The sequence below is a fragment of the Tigriopus californicus genome, chromosome 12 (genome assembly GCF_007210705.1).
Source record: "Tigriopus californicus strain San Diego chromosome 12, Tcal_SD_v2.1, whole genome shotgun sequence".
Classification (NCBI taxonomy): Eukaryota; Metazoa; Arthropoda; class Copepoda; order Harpacticoida; family Harpacticidae; genus Tigriopus; species Tigriopus californicus.
The window spans coordinates 6,491,703-6,515,687 of NC_081451.1; the positions used below are offsets into that span (position 1 = coordinate 6,491,703).

The 23,985-nt window shown below is 41.0% G+C and overlaps 3 protein-coding genes across 3 annotated transcripts; 1 reads left to right on the top strand and 2 right to left on the bottom strand.

The window, feature by feature from the left end:
- Positions 1–5,397: 5,397 nt before the first annotated feature.
- On the bottom strand, positions 5,398–6,911 carry LOC131891963 (neurotrophin receptor-interacting factor homolog). Its single transcript, XM_059241670.1, has 2 exons — positions 5,946–6,911; positions 5,398–5,666 (listed from the first exon to the last, which is right to left on the bottom strand). The coding sequence occupies exons 1-2, from the start codon at positions 6,173–6,175 to the stop codon at positions 5,462–5,464; spliced, it is 435 nt and encodes a 144-aa protein (XP_059097653.1). The 5' UTR covers positions 6,176–6,911; the 3' UTR covers positions 5,398–5,461.
- A 10,219-nt stretch (positions 6,912–17,130) lies between these two features.
- On the top strand, positions 17,131–18,446 carry LOC131891642 (uncharacterized). Its single transcript, XM_059241271.1, has 4 exons — positions 17,131–17,242; positions 17,314–17,433; positions 17,514–17,667; positions 17,777–18,446. Exons 1-4 carry the CDS (start codon positions 17,209–17,211, stop codon positions 18,225–18,227), a joined length of 759 nt encoding a protein of 252 aa, XP_059097254.1. The 5' UTR covers positions 17,131–17,208; the 3' UTR covers positions 18,228–18,446.
- A 2,549-nt stretch (positions 18,447–20,995) lies between these two features.
- On the bottom strand, positions 20,996–21,469 carry LOC131892243 (uncharacterized). Its single transcript, XM_059242031.1, has one exon. The coding sequence runs from the start codon at positions 21,467–21,469 to the stop codon at positions 20,996–20,998; it is 474 nt and encodes a 157-aa protein (XP_059098014.1).
- Positions 21,470–23,985: the final 2,516 nt, after the last annotated feature.

Consider the following 23,985-nt stretch of genomic DNA (forward strand, 5'->3'; position numbering starts at 1 on the left):
ACCTCTAGTATTTCTAGGTCTTGCCCATAGGCGCCACGAGATCGCAACGTTACGTGAACTCAAGATTGAGACACACGGCAAACGGCATTTGATTGAGGTAAGAAAAGTCAGAAATACTGGAGAGATTTGCCATTGACACCTAATTGCTTCGTGCTCATGCTCTTCCTTCACGGGATCCTCGAGTGTTGGTGTCGATTGAGAGTTCTCCGATTTGAGATTATTCATGTCTTTACTTCTATCCGAATATACCTCTCCGTTAAATTAGAACTTCGATATTACGTAAGCCCTTAGCACTCTCACGATCATGCGAAATGCCATGGTCAAATTCTGTTGAGAAATCTGCCCCTTCAGGATTTGAAGAGAATTGATGATACACTCACCATGTCACAATGCTTAAATAACCAGTTGTTTACAGAATTATGCCTTGAATTTTTTTAGCATTCTAGAGGGTATTTCCTCTTTTCTGCGTTTGTTTCTCCTTTCTGGGGCGAAGTAGAGGGCGCACGTTGCCTCCTTCCAATAAAAATGACCTTGAAAGACGTCTTCTATGGACGAAATCTTTAGAAAACGATTTACAACCGCCATTATCTCGTTCATGCATTTTTCTCTCCACTCACAGGCAAAGTAGAGGGCATCACAATTAACCCGGAAGAGCCTAGGTGGTTCTGTATCGTTAGATCATTCCATTTCCCTCTGACCGCAAACGGTAAAAAGCGTGTCATTGGGACCGCCAGTTTGGGACGTTACTTATATTTTTTAGCAGCACCAAGGCCTGATTCGTTGATGAATTTGTTTATCAACATAGGGCGCTAAAATGAGCAAGACAAGTCCAAGAGCCTTCTTTTACCATTGATTGACGTTGCATCTTGAACATTGAACTGCCAGATGAGTCTTGTCTTTTAAACTCAACATCTAACAACTAGGAATGACGTGTTATTTCCGCTCGAGTCGTCCATTTAAACGGCAGACAAACCCTAATCTTGAAGAGTGGCTGCCCCTGGGAATCGCCAATTAGGGATGAGAATGGCTCAATTGAAAATTCCGAAAGTACTCGTGGGATTCTCACGCGATCAATTGAGCATTCAACTAGGGTTCAGCCAACGATGACAATTGGGGGCATCCGTCTCAGAGTCAACTCAAGGTAGCAATGGTGTTGTCCGTTGACTGCGGTAATGTAATGCTCAATCCTGCCCAATCTACAATAGAACGAACCATCGACCCTCCTCCGCGCACTCTAGACACCCAAGTAATCCACTCCAGCTTAATACTAATGCTAATTAAGATTCAACGTCAGGACAACTCTTTTCGCAGCTTGTTTGAGCTTTATGTAATGTTCGATCTGAGTTACTAGCTAAGGAATGAATAGACTTGACTTGGAGAGAATAAGCCGAAGACTGCTGTACGTATATTCAGGATGAGTATAGTATTAGTCACAGAGAAATGGGGGCGCTTACTGCGCTTGTTCCAAGTCTACCATAACATGTTGGGACATAGAGTCCTTCTTTGGGATTGGGGTTTGGTTTTCTCATAAAACAGAAAAATAAAACTGGTGTCATATCTCTTTAGATCTACTATTCCATGATTACCAAGCATCTAAATGAGTTTAAAGAACAATTTGTAGCTCAGAGCAACAGTATGTCTACTTTTAGCTTAAGGGCCATTCCCAGAGTGAGAGCTATACTTTAATAACAAGTTCACCAAATTCATTGAAATTTGGTCAAAATGTTTCTGAAACAATTTTCTACAAGTTATATTTTAAGCAGAAAAGTATTGACGGATTGTGTTTAGAGTAAATTCTTGCTTTATCAAGAAAACCTTTCAGTTGCTGTAGTTTAAGACACATTTAGAGTCATTTTAAGTATACTTACATGCCTGGTGTGAGGCGCATACAATCAATGGTTACGAAAATGATATTAATCACATATTTTGTTCAATACTTAAGCCAATCATTGACATGGAAAACAATCAGGAGCAAAAGTTTAGGCCTTACTTGGCGGGAAAGGTTTGGTGATCACAAAAAGTGGCGTTTCCTTGCTTTAGTGTCCTTGCATTAGCCCAAATCCCTGGTGCGACAATTTGGTACCAATGAATTATTCGAATCAGGAAACTAAACCCATAAAATTCATCTTAGTCAAAGCCATCCGCAAGTGAAAATCAACTCAAATTTTTCAACATGTATTCTCGTAATTCACATATGGGATATCAAAGTTCTTCAAACGAGAATTCATGCTTGGATCTTCGGGCCTTCTTATCCTGTCTTCTTCTATTTTGTTGTTCTGTGAATTCTTACATATGACATATGTTTTACCCGTTTTACCTATTATGGAAAAGCTTAGGTATTCTATAGGCAATTGGTATTCTTGATCTTAAATTCAGTTTCATTGATCGGCTTACCAGCTTGCTCTTGGATTTTTCATTGCAACTCTTGGTCATGTCATGGCGTAAAAATAACTATAAAATAAAATCTGATGTATATACAATATACAGAGGTTTGTTGATAAAACAAGAAAAATGTCAAAAAGGTAAAGGCAATAGAATAGTTGGCTAGAAAGTGATATCACAATGAGTATGACTAGAATTGGTTCAATGCACATGAAAAAAGGTAAGAGGTGAGTTACGGATAGTACAAAGATAGGTAGGTAGAGGTAAGTAATGAAAATCTTGGTTATTGCAGTAGAGTGGATGGGCCAGATTGAATAGATTTTGCCTGGCCCATCCAAGTGGCTATCCCATGAAATTGAATTTTATTATAGTCCTTAGCTATAACCGAATGAGGAGTAAATAAAAATGCTGCATCAGCTGAGCCAGAACTGGCGACGGCCGTCGGCTCAGTGTTGCCAAAATTTCCAAATGGGTGCCAGTTCTAATATTCTTTTACTTGTGAGGTGTGCAAATTGATGGACAGTGTTGCCATAACCAAAACTCGCTGGGATCTCCGGTAAAATTGTACAAATTATATTGCTGCAGGAGTTATCGAAATGAAAGCTGCACATTGTATTTAAAAAGTGCTTCAGATTCTCCAATCAACATTGGATGTTGATTTGGACTGAGTGGAGGAACATTCTTAAGACTTAGGTTTGTCTTCCAAACATTTAGTTCGGATTGGAAGATCATGCTTTAGGTCAATGTATCCTAAGAAGACACAGGCTCATAATTTAACGGCTTAATTTAACCAAATACATAAATGTGTGCAACAGAAAAACCTAAGCATGTCATAAGTGTCAAGAGGTTTTGTTGGTGAAAACAAGACTGTCTCCATTTTTTCGAGCTTTAGCGACTGAGAAATTTGTAATACTTAAAAAAGACTTTCGGAAACTGAATAATCGTGACATGAGTTGATTTCGACCCATCACTGTCGTGATATGAACATCTCGAAGTCCCTGGCCTCATCGAAAACTCGATCTTTGGTTTCCTTCAGATCGACCAGTTTCAAAAATAAAAAAACTGAAGCGTCCTTTTCTTCTTGTCATGGGAGTTTGCTTTATTTTGTCATGAAAAGAACTTGCAATACAATTTTTTATTGCGCTAATAACAAGGAAGAAAGCATTTATTTAAGAATCGTCTCTATCCTCAATGTCGGCTGTATTGACATTGGCACACGACCGATGAATCCACTTTCGACAACTATCACATTGTTTATACCCGGACATATTTTTGTTGATATCCGCCACGCTTTTGCAAAACGCACACATCCAAGCTACTCTGGCCTCCTCGTATCGTTGAAGAAAGGTCTATTCGTCAGTGTTGAGTTCTCTAGCACACTGAAGAACATCGTGCTGATTGAAGGACAACAAGTACATCCAACAAAGCTTGTTTAATGGAGCGTTGAGACCATAGAAAACCATAACTAGAATGCTTAAGCTCAACAGGAGCTGTACAGCATGAGCATGTTTTCAGGTCAGCTGACGCTGGTGGAAATGGGACAAAGATATTTCGTTAAATCTCGCTTCAGGCAAGTTGAATTATCCTCATGAAACGTTTGTTATTCCTCTTTAATCTTAATTTCTTTTGAATCTTACAAATATACAGGTAGAAAGAGCGGTAGAATAATAAAAATACATGCTTTTTGGGGCATAATACACGTAGCATGTCAAAAAAAAGATTCGAACATTAGTAGAGTAAATCACGTACTTTATTGATTGCCCTGGTTTAACAATGCATCTCGAAAATCTCGAAAGTGTAACAAAATGTATCCGAAATTGCAACGCAATGATGAGGCACTCGGACTTTCGTTTCAATCTCCCAACAATGTGCTTGAGTGTGGGCGACATGGTTGCGCCTTTACGTAATAAAGGTAATTCCGACACCTGTGGAGGTCAGACTGAACCCAGACTTGTTCCTTGGGTTTCAGTTAAGTGTTTCCACCACATGGATGAAAACTTTAACTTGAGCCCCATTTTAACCTCTTCAACATTTCGTTCTTAAAAATGTGGTCGGACAACTTACTCAAACCCGTTTTATGAAGCTTGCTAGACGAGAGTAATTGCTTGAGAAGGAGTTGTATTAGGGGTTTCTACTCTGAATTTGGACGAGCCGTCAACGATTCAAATTTGTACCATAGTTATCCCAAGTAGCTTCACTACGAATGAAACATTTTGCCCACCAGTGACAGCTGAGACGAAAACATGCGATCGTAGCGCCCTTGATCGATCTATATATGAAGTTATCTATGGTTGAGACATTGCTCCATCCAGGAGCTCTTTTCGGAGTGAGATCAGCTGTTTCTTTATCACTTGTTTGCTCCACTTCTTCGAATTCTTTGGGAATATGGACGGAACACGGTCCCTTTTCCTTTTCACGTCTAACTTCGGAAAAATTGTAGGATGCACTGGATCATCCATCAGTACCACATCAATGATGGTTTTCAACATTCCATCTCTCGCATCTAGAGGAATATCTGGATTAGTGAGCCGCACTCGAACTTTTGACAACGCGTCCTCCGGTTTTTGAGAAAATGCCTTAAAATAAAAGGTCAATTCATTCAGTTCAATATTACGCTTGATGAAATATATCATGCCTGCATTTACCTCCTCCGATCCCTGAGGTTTGAAGTCTTCATCGTCTTTGCTTTTTCTGCTTCCGCGGTCCTCTCCATTTTTAGATGGATCCACATCTTCCACGCCTCCTCGCACTTGCCTTGTTGGTCCTCGCTGATCCCTTAGTTTTGCTCATATACTTGTTTCACAAAAAAAAGTACAATACACTATAACAAAAACTGCGAAATGTTTGTACTTAAATTTCGATTTGGTCGTCGATAAATAAAGACAAAGAAAAGTGTTACCTCTCAATTGCCAGATTGTGGGTAACGGCTCCTTTGGTATAACAACGTGCCCACTCTTCTGGCCTGGCTATACTATAAATCTCTTAGTCAAAGCCATGCACTTGAACGCAAGTGGAAATGGTATTTTTTTAACATTTATTCTTGCAATACACATATGGGATACCAGAGTTCTTCAAACGACTATTCATGCTTTGATCTTCGAGCCTTATTGTTCTTTTTGGCTTGTTTCGCTTCGGCTTCGGTCAATCTTTTCTCAAAGATTTTTCGTTTCATTTGACCATGCGTTCCAGTTAGAATGGCTTCGGTCTCGTGATCTAAAATTGCAAACACGTCGGGAGGGATCGCTTGGCCAATGTGGGTGGTCACATGCTGCCTCCAGTTGGATCTATAAGTAGAGAGAAAATGGTTGTTAAACTGTGTGACTGGTGCAATAGCCTGCCGTCCACTCTCGGTGGTGAGCATTCGGGACCAAATCATTCTCTTCTTGGCACAATAAATATGAGGTAAGCAAAACCACAAGAATATACGACGCCAACAAACTATCAAAAGACTCGTTTCCAATGCAAGCTCTATCTGAAACCCTATTTACAAGTGAGTGGTTGTGCATCCATTTTTGGCCAAATTACAAAAATACATGAAATGATATCAAATGATTCGCACTTACTTTTGTCGCTGGTCGTTCTTGTGGCACACCGTACACTTGAATAATTTAGTGGTGTTATCATGGATCTTCATATGTCGGGTGAGGGCGCTTCTCTCGGAGAGTCGTTTTTTGCAATTGGGGCAAACGACGGGTGGTTGATTTACCCGTTGCTGTTGCTGGCCCACTTCCACTTGGACCTGGGCGGGACCTCCTTGGTCATTTCCGTTATTGACTTTGTTCAAGGGAGACATGGTTCTACGTATTTGAGTTCCTTACAGTATTAATGATAGGGTGATAATAACACAGACTCGCCAATCTCGAATTAAGAGATTAATATCATCTGGAGGCCCTGCTTCCTTCAGGTTCTTTTAATCTCGCCACGTACTAATTCTTGTGTCAAATGAGTAAGACGCGATTCAAAGGACATGCTTATGAAATATTATGGTGGAGAGGACTAAGACCATTTTTTGGCCTCATTGCTTACCTTGTGATGGCGAATGACTATGTTGTGGGCAGAAGGTCTCTTCATGTTGAACCGAAAAATCGAGGTAGCAACGGTAGCAAAGCACAATGGATTTGAGACAAACATAGGCGGCTCTTCGTTAGAGTGTCTTGTTATTGTTTCCAAGAAATTGCCATTATTAACAAAATCATAAAGATTGAGAGGATAATCACAAAGGACACATCACTTTTGCCTTGTCTAATCAATCGTGTTGTTGAACCTGTAGAGTATAATATGACCTGTGCAAGAAAGAGACTGAAACACATTTTATGAAGAAAAACGACTTTGATCACCTTTCGGTTAATTACGTCAATTAAATGTGGTCTATGGAAGTGTATCAGGCACCCCAATGAGCTTGAAGCAACTGCCATCTGTCTTCACCATTAAGGGTTGGAATCGACGGAATCACAAACTGGTTTGCAAAAACTGGCATTACCAGAACTTGTTGGCAACCCTGGACAAGAAGTGATGACAGCTTTGTAATCGCGGCTTATCTACGTTGTACGTAGTACGTACTTGGCCAAGGAGTTCTCTAGACATGGAGGTGGACAGTGCCCAGAGGTCGGACAACGAAAGAGCAATGTGTACTAGCTCTTCAGTAGGTCAAAAAACTTGAGTTTTGTTAAAACCTTAGGATTCAGATCAAAAACGTTTATCACTAATGTTATTTTCATCACCTTGTCTGGTGATATGTTGCTATCAAACTGGGTGTATAATGTAAAAAGTACCCAGAAATGTAAAATAGGCAATGTACTACACTATTACAATGTTCAATTCCTCCCTTCTTACCACCATTCTATTTATGGTGATTACTTGAACAGAAATCTAGTTGCTTTTGGCAGGTATACACGCTTTCAGCCATTAAAAATATAATCCAAAAGTGTCGTGATATATAGTTTGTATGGGCCTAACAACAAAGAGTCCTTTTGAACAAAGAGATAAAAGTGTCCATTGAGAAGATTTTTGTTACAAAGCTCTTGCTCAAAACTGTGTTGACAGAAAATATCTAATGCATTTATAAAGAGGTAACTTGATGGCCTTTTTCAAATGCATTTCATAATCAAAAGACCAAACAACATGAAGTTCACACCCATCATTCATATGAATTCAATATTTATCAAGGGTAACTGATCATTTCCCGGTTTTCTTCATTTCTTCCACTTTTTTGAAGAACATTATGATTGATGTGGTTATAGGCCAGGTCACCACACAGGCCAACAACTTTACAGTTTGGGCTCAAAATATGGAATGGGGTCCCAAGGCCTAATTGCAAACACTTCACTTTAATGAATAGAAAATAGGAGTACGGGTCCACTAGTTGGGCTCTCAAGTTGGAAACAGGTTGTTGATGGCCGTCTGGGGATAGCGTTGAAATTCCCACTGGCTTTTTACAACATTTGTAGAAACTCTTAATGCTCTCTCAAGATGTCATGAATGCTGTTCACAATGTGGAGACTAATGGCCAATGCAATAATTCTTCTTGGTCAGTGATCTGAGAGCAAACAAACTTGGCTTGTCAGTCAAATCAGTTATCACATAGAAGAGCAAATGACAACACTTTTGAAGGAAATACACAATTGACATTCCATTACACAGATTCACAGGCAGGCAAGCTGAGAGACACTCACTCACATATACTCGCTAGTTTCCCAATCATATGTCAATAATCTCAACTTGTTCAGGTTGGTCAACCTCTTTCTTAGTTTTAATGGATCCACATCAAGCTCCTTAGGTTGCTTGCATTCACAAGTCTTGATGACAGGGCTTTTGTCTTTAGATGGCCAAGTCCTGGGAAATAAGGATGGGCGGTCTCTGGGCTGCAAAAAGTAAGGCTGCTTGGGGTCACAGTTGGGGACACTTTGTCACCAATGAATGGTCATTCATGCCTTTCTCTTCAGTTTTGAGTCCTACCTGGATCTTGTGACACAATATTTTCAAACATAGAACAGACGATCAGAGGATATTGGATTCGATATCTTCAATGGCTCTAATCCAGTGTGAGGGGACGGGTCACGTCGGCCAACTTCTTGAAATGGTTTGACAAAATGGCAGTAAGGTCAACCCAAGGGCGTTTTATTGAGTAGTAGTCACACACAATGATTTATAAGCGGATTTCACTTCAGATTTCAGAGGACATGGAGTACTCCATACATAGGACCAGAGCACGGTCGCTTCAAATTTAGCCCTTTCAATGTCTCGCAGCTGTTGATTTTTAAGGATGACTCTGTGTCCAGGGAAGAGCCGTCCTTGACTAGGCTTTAAAACTCTTAACGCTCTTAACCTTTTCGGGCCAACAGTCGGGAAACAGGTTGCGTGACTCCAAACCTTAAAACTCCGTAGATTAAAGAATTCAGGTTGCAGAACTTTATTTTGAACTTAGCGGGAAAATATTGTTCAAAGCAAATACGTTTCTTATTTCTTTATTTTTCACTTCAAGCCTCTGACCATGAACCAATTGGAAAAAGAGTTTTCTTCAATGGAAGATGCCTGGGCGTGGCAAATCAATCAAGAATTTGACCAATACTTTCGTATTCGCCCCAATTCTTCCATACAGTCGACTCCTCTCGTCTCATCTCACCCGTCTCGCCACGGTGGTCAAAAAGCCTTACCAAAGACACAAATATATCATAACAGTCTTTTACCACGCAAAAACATAAGCAGTAATTTTGGCATGATTTATTTATTGGAAAATGGCTCAAATTAATCGCTTATATGGCTAATTGCTATCAAGATTTGTCATGATATGACTGTTAGCCCTCAAAAGGGCTTCTGACCCACTGTGGCAGTCGTCTCACTAGTGAGACGAGAGGGGTAAGCTGAACATGGAAGAATCCAGCTCAAGTCAAAACTCTTAAAAGCCCATGCTGTCAAGCCAAGTGCGTATGTTTGGCTGTGTTATTATGTTACGCATTTTACCTTACAATCTTGAACTGATCTAATCAACAGAAAGACGTAGGTTCACGTTCAGCTCAAGGCGCTTCTGTCGTCTTTGTGACCAATCGTCAAACAGCCGGCCAAGAGGGATGCTTTAATTATGAGGTGGACCATGGTTTTGGCTCACGATGGCCTTGACCACTCTCACCCCTTGGAACGACGAAACACTCATCTCTCAAAAAAGATTCAAAAGAAGGAGATTCACGACGCCGTTGAAGGAAGACACGGAACAGGAGTGTCGAAATTACAGTATGACCATGGTGCTAATAACACCAATGATATTGGAAACGACTTGGCCAAATCCACCACAGACGGTGGTTTCACAATCCAAACCACCCCAACAATTGACGAGAGTCTCTAAAACTACCAACTAGTTCCCAACCGATTTTCATGCAGCTCGTCTTGGTGTAAGCACGGACTTCTAAAAAAAGAGATGGACTCCGCTCAGTCACAGATTCCCTTTCTTGGGTGACCCACAAGGGAGAAACGACAAAGTAGCAACGCCAATTCAGCCTGTATTATGTCTTAAGGCTGGGTTAGTCTGGGCTAGATCGGCTGGGTCAACAGTTTGGCATTAAGTGGTGAAATGGGCTAGAATTTTTGACTCCTCCTACTTGCCTTGAAATTGCTCATTCAGGGTGTCTCTTTTCAAATGAGGAGGCTAATGATAAGGTTTGATATATACACTTCATTGAAGGAAAGCTACCAAATGTCAAATATTCTGAACTCCATTATTGTGGAAATGCTTGTAATTATTTTCAACTTCATTTCATGGTTAAACCATGTCCATGCCCAATAACAAAATACCAATGAAAAGTCAAGCTGGCTTTGGCTATCAAATTTGTTTGAACCCTGGTTGCCCTGGAGTCAATAAGTGGCCATGACGGCAAAAAAAATCGCCTGAACTCAGGTACTTCACTAATCTACGTCAATTGAGTGTCAAAATAACATCATTGTTGACCATATTTTGTCTAGGGCACCCTAGGCATGATTATCTATGATTAAGTGAAACTGTTCTTGCAGTCTTTTCAACACGAGGGTATTTCCATTGGCATTGTGGTCAAATGTGAATTTCACCTTCAATTGCCCAATACCAATGGCGAAATCGCCAATATTGTGTCCATAGTGAAATTTTGAAGGCAAAAATCACAATGAAGAGGTAAGAAAGAATGAGCAGGTAGTGACACTTCTGGTACTTAATGTTCTAAACTCTCATTTAAGTCTAATTGAAAGTGGTAGAAACATGTGCATATCTCTTGTTTTCGACCAAAGTTTCTGTTTGTCAATGCATAATTAATAGAGGACGTGATATGAAGCCAAAGCAAACACTTTTGAAAACATTTGGAATTCCTCAAAAAATCAGTTCGTTTTGAAAATCAGTTCATTTTGAAATTCAGCAAAAGTTACCATACCAATCCAAAAATTTGATGTGCTCACTTCTTAAAATGTAATGATGAACCTTGGTCTTGGGTTTGCGGCGTAATCACCCAAATATCTGATAAGTTTAGACTTTAATTATTGCAAGGATCTCTTATGTCATAGTTAACTATCACCTTTATTAACTCTAAACAACTATACTAAACCAATTGATCTTAGTCCTTTACAATATGTACTGCAGGAATCAATGTCACATCCTAGAATAAGAATAAGAATAAATTTTAGTACTCTCTTTAACACAGCTAAAGTGAATGCCTATGTGAAAGACAATCAAAGTTACTGATTGTTAATGTTTGTTTAGGAGAATTGCAACAATGAGCTGAAAGGTCTTTGAAAATCCCTATGATCAAGAATTGTCCAAGGACAAAGTAAACAAATTTTTAAGTAGCATTCCAGATCAACCCTACATTCCAGGCCTAGCTCGGTCTGCCAATCAAACTCGTTGGTAGACCAAATAACATGGAAAGATTGAAAGGTAAAGAATAGACGACTTATAACCTTTCATTTCAATAGCACTGGGGGTTACATTCCTTGTAGCAGTTAGAAAAGCCCGTGAAAAACCAAACGAAAAAACAGAAGGATGTCCTTGAACCTCAATTACGTGTTAAAAACGAATGCATAATATCTTCCCCGCCCTAACTATTACATACTTTTTGGATTGTAGGAGTTATAACGCACCTCATGAGCTTGCTGTCATAGTTTCACACCATGCTGTTTCCAATTCAATTCAACATTAAATGTTTTCTACTGAGGAAGACTACATGTGGAAACTGTGAAGCTTATTTTCAGTTCATTTACAATTTTGTATGACAGAGTTGCTTTGGATCATTTAAATTCGATTGTAATATCCAAGTGGAAGGGTCAAGTTATTTTTGAAGTTTAATATTGATTTAAGCTAATGTAACTAGAAGCTCATTTTTGGGTAGAGATAAAAGAAGAGTTTTGCAAATATCATACTATATTAGGTATTATGTCTCGCTTTTGCAATTGGCAATAAGTGCCCATTGAAACCTATGTCTTGGGTTTGTCAAGGGAGGAGAGTTTTACTAACAATACTAGAATTTGCATTATTAGCTTTAAAGAAGAATTAATGATAGAAAATTAGGGACTAAAAATAAGGCAATTGTCTTCATAATTCGTAACTATTGATATTTTTGTATTTTCCATGAAGNATTGATATTTTTGTATTTTCCATGAAGAAAGAAGCACTGAAAATGATGTCAAGGGTGCTCTTTCAAATAAACAGAGATATCGCCTCTTTCCCCTCTATGGGTCACCTTCTTTTTGCCGTGCGCCATCCAGGTCTTCTAGAAATCCATGGTGTAAGGTATTAATGTTCCGCATCCAGAATTCTTTAGTCTACCGAACTTCAAGATCTGGAGCCACGCAACCTGCCTCCCGACTGTAGGCACGAAAAGGTTAAGACTACTGATGGGGATCAAACAAAAAATCACCGGAGGTTGCAAGTAGGGCTACCAATTTACATTTTCAATGGCATACGGCATTGCTAGCGGAAAATCGAAAACCCGTTAAATAATCACAAAAAGTAACCCTGAATTTTTTCCGATCAAACCAGGGTCACCTTTTTGGTCAAGCCTAATATTCTACGATACGTAAGAAAAGGACCGTGCTTTGAATTCCTAGCTTTCTGGCGATCCTGATTTTGGAAATTTGTTTGATCCCATCACTAGTTAAGACTTGAAAACTCCGTCCAACGTCCATAGGGGCTCTTATTTGCAACGTCACACGGGCCAAAGAAAACGTGAAGATGGCTAAATAAACTGCTTTTGCCTTGCCTTGAACGGAATTTCTTTTCCGGACTTTAGGTGACCCGGGGCACTGATTATAAATAAGATTTTAATAGAATTAGCCAAAAACAACACAAACGCATTATAATTCAATAAAAAGGAATTGGCCCAATCGGCCTTTTATTTGGTAGAGGCTGAGTGACAAAGCAGCCTCTGAAGTGCAGAACTTAAAACATATTTCGTGCAGCGTAAGGGGGCTATAGAAAACGTTGGAGGGGTTCCCTGGGGTGAGTCTGGCTTTTCAGGCAGCCAAGAATAAGCTGGTGAACGCCACGCTCTTGACTTTCCCAGTAACGGCTGCTTTGCTCTCCCTCACCACTAATGCATCTGAAAGGGCAGTTGGTGCCGCCCTCGAACAGATGATAAGGAGTGGCAAACGGCCTTTGGTCTTCTTTTCAAGAAAACTGCAAACCCCTGAAAACTTTATGATCTCGAACTTTTGGCCACTTACAAAACTTGGGAGTAAACTTTATTCTCCACCGATTAGTTGGCGGTACTGCTGTTTTAGATTTAACCAACTTAGTCAAACCTAACCTAGCCTTGCCTAACCTAACCCGATATTAATAACCCTTAATGTCTTATCTAAACCTTATAATATTTTGCCACAAATCTAAAAATGAGCACCGCCAACTAATTTGTGGAGAATAACGTTTATCTTTACTTGGAAGTCAAACATTTTCGCCATTTTGATGAAGGTCACAAGATCTAACAATCCTTGCGGACCACAAGCCTTTAGTTTCGCGCTCTCCAAATGATCTGACCCTGTAAGCCATATTTTGTTTCTCTCCGAGCTAACGACGAAGATTGAAAATATATCGGGCAAGTCAAATGTTGTGGCGGATTCCCTCTCACGTATTCACTAATCAATTAAAAAAGCATGAAGTTTAACGATGAAAAGTTTAAAGCCATGACGTTTGATCCCAAGAGCAGATAATAGTCAAAAACCAATAGAGATGGTCGCCTCAGTCAAAGATTTGGGAATAATTGTAGCTAATGGTGGAAAGTTCGAGGAACATATCCAAATTAAAGTGAGCAAGGCCTTTCAGACATGCGGATGGATATACGGCACCTTCAAATTCCGAAACCTATTTACTATGAAAAATTTATATAAATCAATTGTACAGCCGCATGTATGCATCCCCCGTTTGGGCTTCCATGACCGCAGCAGGTCTAAATTAAATTGAGAGAGTGCAGAGGAGTTTCACGCGAAATATTGCAGGCATGAGCCATATAAGTAATTGGTGTAGCATTCTGTAGTTCTGCTCATCAGATACATGCTCGTGTGTGATCTATATCTTCTGCTGTTGGAAATACATTCGGGGTCTTAGCGTTTCATCGAGAGACTTCTATTCGTCCTGTGTCCTCATTTCACATCTTCTCTTACATCAACGCTACAATTGGGATCGGCTCAAATCCATAGAACTATACGATACTCAAAGAAGATACGAGCGATAAATGATTATCTAGATGTTTGAATCCCTCCATGGCCTTTGCCACTGTTATATCCTCATGACTACGCATCTTTCTCTTCTGGATGTTGTTGGGTTTGCTCCCAAAAATAAAGACCAGTGAAGTAAGCGATCTCACCACGTGTATTCGTTGTTCCCATAAGCCCAACTATAATCCAACATGGCGCAGACGGTGTTAGCCGTTTTATAAACTCCTTCCCCTCTTTGTCACTGTTGGTTCGGTCGTGTTTCTTGGTGCCCTCCATACAATAACCGAGGCTGTCGGGCGGATGACCGGAGCATCCATCCGGACGCACAAAGGTCATTTCACGCGTGAAAAGAGGTATTTGGAAACTGTGGCTGCGGGCAACGATGTAGATCGACAACTTCTCCAAGGTCTTATAACTAGTCTGCAGCAATGGGTTGCCACCATTGATGAGCTTTATGAAGAACTTATTCTTGAAGAACCAAAGCTTGCCGACAATCATGAATCCGAACTTGAAGAGCTGATGGGACAACTCGGTGAGGCTGGACATGCAGTTTGCTCTGCCGGACGACCTTCTTCAGTCCTTGGTCAGGCTCCGATCACGCCTGATCGTCCAACTCAATTCAGAGTGGTTTGCAATTTAAGGCCTTCTCTTTTAACACTAGAAGCTACACCTCCAGAAATGTGGGTCTGGATCAAGAAGTTTCAGGCATATTATTACGCATCAAACATTAGTATCCTCGGCATAAGAGACCAACAGGCCTATTTCCTGGCTAGACTGGAAGGCGAATTGCTCACTACAATCACAGGCCGCATTGTGTATCACACCATCTCCGACGTCCTACGATGGCTGATTCATTAAAAAACCCGTTTTAGCGAAAGTGATCGTCCCATGCACAGAGCCAACGACCCGATTCGAAGTGGTTTGCAAAACTGGACGCTGTGCTATTTTCAGGTGCCTTTGGATCATGAGAGTTCGCTGCTTACCGCGTTTTTATTGCCGAGCGTTAAATGGCGATACACTGTAGCCCCTATGGGATTAAATTCGAGTTCGGGCGAATTCAATATTCGTACAGATGCAGCCGTCGCCGGTTTGGGATGGGTAATGAAAATTGTGGACGACATGTTTGTCCAAGCACCTTCCCGCGACGAGCTTTTCCGACGTTTACGTATCGTCCTCGAAAGGTGTCGAAAAGCTGGCATTACGCTTTCTCTGGCCAAGCTTGAGGTCGGACAATAAATGAAATTTGCGGGCTTCATCGTAAGTCCTGAAGGTGTCCGGACAAATCTTTCCAAGGTTGCATCCATTAAAAAATTTCAAACACCTACGAATATATCAGAATTTTTAAGGGCATTTCTTGGCTTAGCAAATCAGCTTGGCTCATTCTTACCCGATTTGGCACATTCCACGGTTGCAATGTGAGAACTCCTTAACAAAAAAAACGCTTTTGTGTGGCTTGATGCGCACGATTTTGAGTTTCTCCAAGCCAAGGATATTCTTTGCTCATCAGCGATCGTGGCACAATTCAACCCAAATTTCTTTCATTCTTCCCAATTATTCGTATTTTTTTCATGCGTTTACTTTTTCTTACACATTGTGTTTTCAAGTGGCAGCAACAATGAGCATTATATTGGCAAGGCTGAGTTTGCTTCAAGGTCTCTCCAAATGACAGCTTTCCGTACAGCAACTGTTGAGTGGATTTTCATACTGCGTGACGTCCATACCCCATCCCCTGATACCCTATGATGATACCTATTATGATTTAGAATCAATACAGAGACATCAACGCATTTATTCCATTCAAAATATTCTTACTTGCTTACTTGGCAAATTTCTGTGTTTCACGTACCATCATTTCGTTAAATCGACGGAGCTTTTTGCTGGGTTGAGCAGAGCTTTGCCCACTCAGACAGTACCAGAGGAGTATAATCAGTTCTGTTGATTTAATGACTTGATGCTTGAAATGCAGAGATTGGACTTGAGAGCCAGCAATTTTTTTTACGGGTTTCTAGCCGATGCTTGGGAATAATTTCCCAGCAAGTCATGTTTGATAAAAAAATTGGTAAATGTACTTTCAAAGACGTGAAAAGGAAAAGCAACATTTATGTGCATGTTAGACAATATGGTTAAAGTAATGTGGTCTGCTGATAAAGAATGTAACACTACATATTTACACAGATCCGATATGGGAGCGTTTAGGCAAGCTCTGGCAGGTTCGTTTGTTTGTTGGTACCAGTGTCAGTGATGCAAGTTTGGGGCTTCAAACGCGTTTTTGAGAAGCTGATCCTTCTTTCACATTGCTATATGAAAAAAGGTCAGCTTCGTTAAAACCATTTTGAAACGTTAATTTTGCATCACTGGAATTGGCAGGCAAGTTTGTTTACCCTTACCAGCGCTTCCCTGAATGTCCGATAAACTGCCCAATTTGCTGGACAAAACGTGTAGCTGATGGGACAAAAAGGTTGTGCCCAAACAATGGTTGAAGTACCTATCAACGTTGACTTGAGTTCAATGTAGTTGGAATAACTTGTTGAAGATTCGCGAAAAACTTTATGTTGATCTACAAAAACCACTCAGTGCCTATTTTCAATATGATAACAAAGCTTATCTTGTATGATGGTCCAAGAAAAGGATTCTCATAAGTATGATCCTCTAGTTTCAAAAAGATAGTGCACAGCCTGTCATTTGTGTTTATAATGTATGTTTATTATAAATAAAATGCAAAGTTCTTTTTCAATGCATAAACTGGTCTGGTATCTAGTCTGGAATAGACCTAAGTGATTACAGTGCTGAGGGGCCAAACATGAGACCATGAAGAAGTGATAACTATTTGCTATGTATTGAAATTTGAATCGTTTGGGCGCAACCTCCTTCTCTTCGACCAGAGTCAGGTGTGCGAAACGAACATCTAGGACCAGGTCAAATATCCTCGAAAAATTTGGCCGAGGCTGCTGGAGAAAGACGACTCCGGTAATTCTGTGTGTAATACAAGTAAACCAACACAATCAAATCATAAGTTTGAAAGCACTGATCAATGATATTCTGACATGACTACCAGAGGCATGTACTTGTTCGCCAATAAACTGCAACAAAAATTGCGTTCTAACTTCCTTCTCTAATTGAAAGAAAATCGATTGCATTATCTCATTGATCAGTGTAATCGCAACAATGTCCCTCAGCCGATATGAAGAATCCTCCGAGTGTAAAAAAAAATTTGTGAAGCAAATTATCGTGCGAACAATTTATCAAAATATTTCGCTTTTTGATCACTAGACGACTCTGCCGAGGATGTGGTTGATCCCGATGTGCTTTTGGCACCGGGTCCGGATGGCATCAGTGTACCCGTATTCGACTCTGTTTTCAAGCCTGACCACGTCATTAAACGTGTAAAATGTAAGTGCAATTCCTTTCTCCCACTCGCTTGACCATGTCAAATTGATCCCCATCTGTTCTCGATCCATTCATTCCTGTAGTGATGAAGAACAAGCTTTATCGACGGGATCAGATCATTTGTCTGATTTGCACTTCGAGCTTCTGCGACATCGAGTCCTTCAATCAGCATCATTACAATTTCCACGAACTTCAGCAAATATTTTGCGAGATTTGTGGTAAAGAAATGAAAAGCTTGTAAGTATGTTGTCGAAATCTTGTTTAAGGGGAACGAAGATATTGCTATGCTTAGGACATGGAAAGCCTACTTAAAATTCAATGTTTTGAACGTCAAATTTGATTCCAGGAAGACCCTAAGATGTCACATTATCCGCCACAATCTTCACATCGTGTCGGACGAAGTGCTGGCTGCCATTTCCCCGGAGCAAAAGAAGTTTTACGAATGCTGTCTGGAAAGTGAACTGCGGCGGACGTTTCACGACATGTTGATGAACAAGCTGCTTCACCACGTGGGCGCCATTCAGCGCGGGAATTTCAAACTGTCAGACGGTCGGATCCGATTGAAACGAGTTCAAGAGCTCTTGGCCAAGATCATTAGATCCATCATGTACGATTTGGAGGAGAACTGTTATCTTGGAACCAGGATATTGATCATGATTCGATTTCGGACAGCCATGAAGATGGCTCAAGAGAAGATCATAAAGGACACCGAGTTGGCTGAAACTATGGTTCAAAACTGCTTGGAAGAAGCTTGCAAAGCCCCTAGCACTCCGGAGAACAATGATGACATTGCCTAGTTCTTATTGCCAAATCGGTGCATACGAGTTACACACGGAACTACTGACCAAAACAATACTAATAAGCTGGCAATTAGAAGTTGTTGGTTTACCTAATACTACGGTTCAGTAAGCAGTACTAGCAATCCACAAATATTTGTCCACATGAAGTGACTTGAACGTTTTGAAGCAAATAAAAGATGTGTAGAAACATTGTTCTAGACCTAATGCGAGCTGAAAACTACATTTGGGAATGATGACGCTGACACCAGATTGCGAATGTAATATATGATGTGAGCATAACATTGTTCAATATGGCCTCGATTTCTCTAACATACCTTTTACAGACAGCCGAGTAATTTTTGCTTTTTGTTCCGAAATGTGGAATGCGGGACTGATTTTGAATGGTCGACTTCACTCCAACGCGGTTATTTTTTCCTCGCGAAGGCTCCTATTTTCTGTCGTTAAGCTGTTCTTGATCTTCCAGACTTTTGTATTTCTCGCTCCCAGATTCTGCCATTGTGATGGCTATAAGGTGGATTGAGAATCCACTCTATTCCTCTTGTTATCATTCTTCTCGAGATTTTGGTTCCATTCAAATGATCAATCATTAGCTGTAGTTTGAGACAAGCTTTAATATAATGCGTATTTAATATAATTCGTGCAATACCAGTATTGCACCGACTGAGTTGAATTTGTCCTTACCTGGCCACAAATCGTCACTGTGTATGAATGCACGAATCTGTACAAAATGGTAAAAGAAATGAAATAGTTAACTAGAAAGTGATAACACAATGAGTATGACTAGAATTGTCCAATGTACAGGAACTGTAGTTACTGGAAGAACAAAAACACCTTGCACAGACACCTAGCTATGTCTCGCTTTCCTTTTCTGGTTTTATTGAAGTCTACTCTCCTAGACCACTAACAGGTTAATTGCCACGGGAAAATTAATTGCTTTGAATTTTAGATCGGCATACCAAATAAAGGTCAAAAGGAAGTGAAACCTTTGAAGAAGTAACATATATGCAGAAGAATAAAAATTGTTTCTTTTACTGCAGCTGAATCGACAACCACTGGACAGTGCGAATCCAGCCTATTGAAAAATCAGATGCCATACCTTAAAGCCTTTCAGCGAGTCCGCCTGGCTAGCTTCCATCACAGTCTCTACGCCTTGTTTTTTTTATGGTGAAACCACTTTTTTCGCCACATATCATGTTTGCCGACTCCAAAAGCTGCCCCATTAGTGGAATGTGAGCTTTTTTGCCCTAAGAAGCAAACATTTCGCACGTAGTAGTCAACAGATCAATTGGTACTTGTCCACTGTACCCCAAAAAGTGACTTCGATGTATCATTATGGCATAAGTGACCTGGATTGAACCTTGACAAAGGTCGTGTGGCCTATATTGGCCTACTTTCACAACCAGGGCATAAAAAACCAATATTTATGTTAACGATTTACAGTGCACCATTCATTTCAAAGCCCATTGCCAACAGCATATTTTATGCGAAGCACCTCTGGTACTGTTGGATATAATGAATCTGTTCTGTTGCCAAACCTGCCTACCCTCCCACCCCCCAACCCAGAGCGGCATCTTTCTCGGGTTGATCAACGATGCCAGACATCTTAAATACTACCTACCAGAGACCAAGCTGATGCGATTTAAATCTGAAATTCTGAATTTGAAAGATTCTGCTGAAGCACCAATTTGGGCGATTGCTTCCTTTTACGGGAAATTGGTCGCGTGTTAGTTGACCAAAGGTCCTATTATCCGTCTTCTCAGTCGACAGGGCCAAAAGAGCAGTTTCCGTGCGGTGGCCACAATAGTTTGGGAGAGAGTAATGAGCTTGCACGATATTAATTGACGGCTTTCCATTCAGTAGTACAGAGTTGTTCTTACCTGTTGATTGTTCTTTCGCCTCTGATGCGTATGATGTGGGCTTTGGAGTAAAACAGAACGCTTGTGGTTATGACATTGTGTATGTACCTTGTGATATTTCTTGTGAAAGTGAGGTCGTTCTAAAGCGTCGATTTCTTCTAGAAGAGGCTTGCATGTCCTCCACGGCTCGAGAGCTCCGAGCACTCTTTGCCATATTAACAGACCCAACCTTTCTATTAAAATACGAAGGATGCCGCATTGCTCATATGCCGGACAACAAAGAAGTTGCAGCGATTGTCCGGATTGGAAGACCCATTGTTCATCGTTAGGATTTAGCAATCCAAATCCACACTTCCTGGTGGAATCATGAGATACCGGGAGTATCATAACTATTGCCCCATTTCCAATTTTCAACTTCAACAAGATCAATCTCAGGAACCTTAAGTGCCAGGCAGAAACTTTTCATTATCATAATACTACGCAGTATTTTACACTCTATAATTCAATATGACCACCCCTGGTATCAATAATGGCCTGCAATCTGGGCCGGAACGCACCACATGACTTCTTGACGTACTCCTCATCCATCGTGTCCCACACGGCGTTTATGGAGTCCATCAGGGCATTGAGGTTGGGGTGATGGCTCCGGCAGGCAATGCTCTCCACATGCGCCCAAAAGGCAAAGTCGAGGGGATTCACATCGGGCGACTATGGCGGCCACATGTTCTTGTCCCAAAAAGCAATTTTGTCCTCCAGGAACCTCTGAGTTCTTTTTGCCGTCTTGCTGGAGCACGACATTGTTATCAGGGAAGTTGGCCCTGATCCACGGCAGGAGTTTTGTCTCAAGTTCAATGATGAAGTCCGCGGCGGTGAGGCCCTGGCCCTGCTTGAACCAAATCCGGGGCATCTTCAGACCGTTGGAGGCCACAAAGCCGAGGCTGATGACTGACGATGGATAAATCGGTCATTTCTCCGTTTGTGGACGTGATCAACTGTCCACGTCTTCTCGTCTGAGAACAGGATGACTCGGCCGCCGGCAGCAGACTTCAGGTTGTTCAAAAGTCCTTTGCAACGAAGCAGATGTTTGCCTTTGACATCTGGTGTGAGGAGCGGTTTCTTCTTCATCACCAAGGACTTTCCTCCTTCCATTCTGATGGCTCTGCTCACGTTGTCCTTGGACACGCCCAAGTCAATTGCATGGGACATGATGGACTTCGTGGGGTTGGCCATCACGGCGTTCTTGATCTCAGCCGATGGTATTTTGACCGGCCTGCCACCGCCAGACTTCCTGTCCATGGATTCCTCATCTTGAAGATGCTTCTTGACACGAAAGATGGTCTTGCGGTCCACGTTAAGCTGCTTGGCGATGTCCGTCTGAGCCATTCCGCATGGAGAAGCGCGGCCATGCGTATCCGAGTTGCTTGCTCCATCAATGCTACCAATCCCATTGACAAGTTGAGGACATCAATCAAGAGCCGAGAGAATAATGATTTATTTTATTTTACACAGCCTTGCATCAAATCGGAAATTAGTGATGGGGTAATAGTTATGATACACCCGGTAGCTCTCAAGGTGCACTGGTGCTCGAGACATGATCCTTGTCTTCACAGGCTAATGCCATTCCAGACATTTTGAAAATGGCGTTTGATCAATTGACTGCCCTGCGTTCCACAGAATTCAACAACTTGCTCCCAAAATTTTCGGCAAGCCAATCTTGCCACCAAAAACAATGCAATTGTAAAGTGGCAGAATATTCGCCAATAAATTTGGCTGAACTCTACGAAGCTACTGCAGACAATGTCTTCTCAATGAATTGGGTTCATTCGAATGTTCTAAAATTGGCCTGGTTATGCCTAGAGGGTATCCTTGAGGGGAACGATGGCTGTGGCAGCTAAAGGAACTTATCACCCAGCGTCAAAAAGTCAGAAATCCTGCTAGCCATCCATCAATCAATCTTTCCTAAAGGGGCGTGAAGTCCCCATGGGAAAAAAGCCAGACAAGCCGCACCCATGATCAACCGGATCTTGTGAATGCTGCTGTGCAAATATTTCTGGCCATTCCTGAGCCAGTCAAGGGACCCCTGAGTGACACGGTATATGATGAAGGTATGAAAGGCTGGACAATGAAAGATTGGCCTGGCCTCTAACAACCATTTCAGTACTGAAAAATCTGTATTTTGGATTTCCCAATTGATTCCATCTTTTGCTGTGCTAGCTCCCATTACTTTCAAAAGACAGAGGTTGTGAAATGTCGGATCCATCAAAGACCTCCAGCCAGCTCTTTGAGGAGACATCAAGGTTGATGAGCCACAAAGTGTCTAACGGTACATTGTTACAGAGGAGCTGTGCTCAGTTGTGCTTGTCAGGAGTTGACCAATGCCAATGGATAGAGGAAATTTGACACGCGGAAGCCTCTCTGGCCTTGGCAACATCTCGCATGATTGTAGCAAGTAATCATTGCATTTCCAATTCATATCCGAGAACACCTCCTCAACACATTTCCGTTTAGTTTGTAGGGCTTTGAAGGATCATTCTAGATTGTTAAGACCCTCATTCGTAATGTTGAAATCATAAGTGTTATTTATCCCTAAGCATCACTTGAGGTCAGTTCAATCTAGGATTGAAAATTCTTTGAGGATGAGCAAGGTTAAGACAACGTCATTCAAAAGTAGTCATTCAATAGAGTCAACAACTGACACAATTGTCGGAATTTCACCATGACGAGCACTTTTTGTCGTGAATTTCGGCAAATGTTCCATAATTGGCAACAATGGTTGGCTTACGTATCAATTGAGTGTTATTGCGGTTCAAGAATAAGCGGAGAGAGATCGATGAGAGCACCTTCAAGCCCTTGAGAATCCCAGTTAGTTTGAACATTCAAGTCCTTGTCCCTTGTTTGCATTGTTTTCTGGTATGAAAAAGTCCATGTGCCCACAGAAATGACAAATTGATCATCTGATAAAAGTTCTGACAATTGAAATAAAAACACAAACTGAATTCTGAAAAGAAAATCATACCTTTTTGAGTCTTTTTCAGTTTAACTTTTCTTCACGTTTTTTTGTCCCTTTTATGATAGCAAGTTCCAATTTCTGTCATTGATTGATGCACATGTAGGGATGAAACAAGCCGCAGTGTTCCTTGTTGCGTCCTCGTATGGTTGTGTTGTTTTCAAATCATATTGACTGTCATATTCTTCATTTAGGGACGGGCAAATTGTCTAAAAAGCGTTTTTGTCACTAAAGACCACATTCATACACATTTGCACTTTTCACCTTGATTTGCACTTTTTCACATTTATTTTGACATTTTGAATATTTGCACGAAAAAATTGTTTCTTTTGAAAAATACAGACATTCTTGAGCGTCAGGATTGGTTTTGAAGGTTTGATGTCAAGGTTGCCGCCAAAATAAAGACATGAATGACTGAAACTGAAACAATTGACTTCAACTATTAAATTTCGGCAGGCAAAGCACTCCCCCCCCCGTTAATGTCATGAGCAGCATACCATGATGGCTGAGGAGACAGTGAAACAGAAATAAAGAAGAGCCACTTTCAAGTCCAAGGAGACAAGCGAAACAGGGCCCTAACATAGTCAAGCAGCGCAAAGAAAACGTACCATAGCTGCTTTCCATACTTTCCGCCAGGCTAGCTAACTTCTCTTTTTGAGCAAGAAAGAATCCAATATTTTGCGCCTTTAGGCCTACTTTTGAGCGCCTTTTTTGAGAGACAAGGCTCTGCTGTTTTGCATTGCACAGTTTGCCCTCCCTAGTCGTAGAAGGACATAGCACGACGTTTCAGATGATCAGATGATCTTTTGCAATCATTTCGAACAACAGGACAGAATCCATCATTGGAGGAGCCTCTTCAAGCTCTTCTATTGAAGAAGAATCGTCTCTCTTG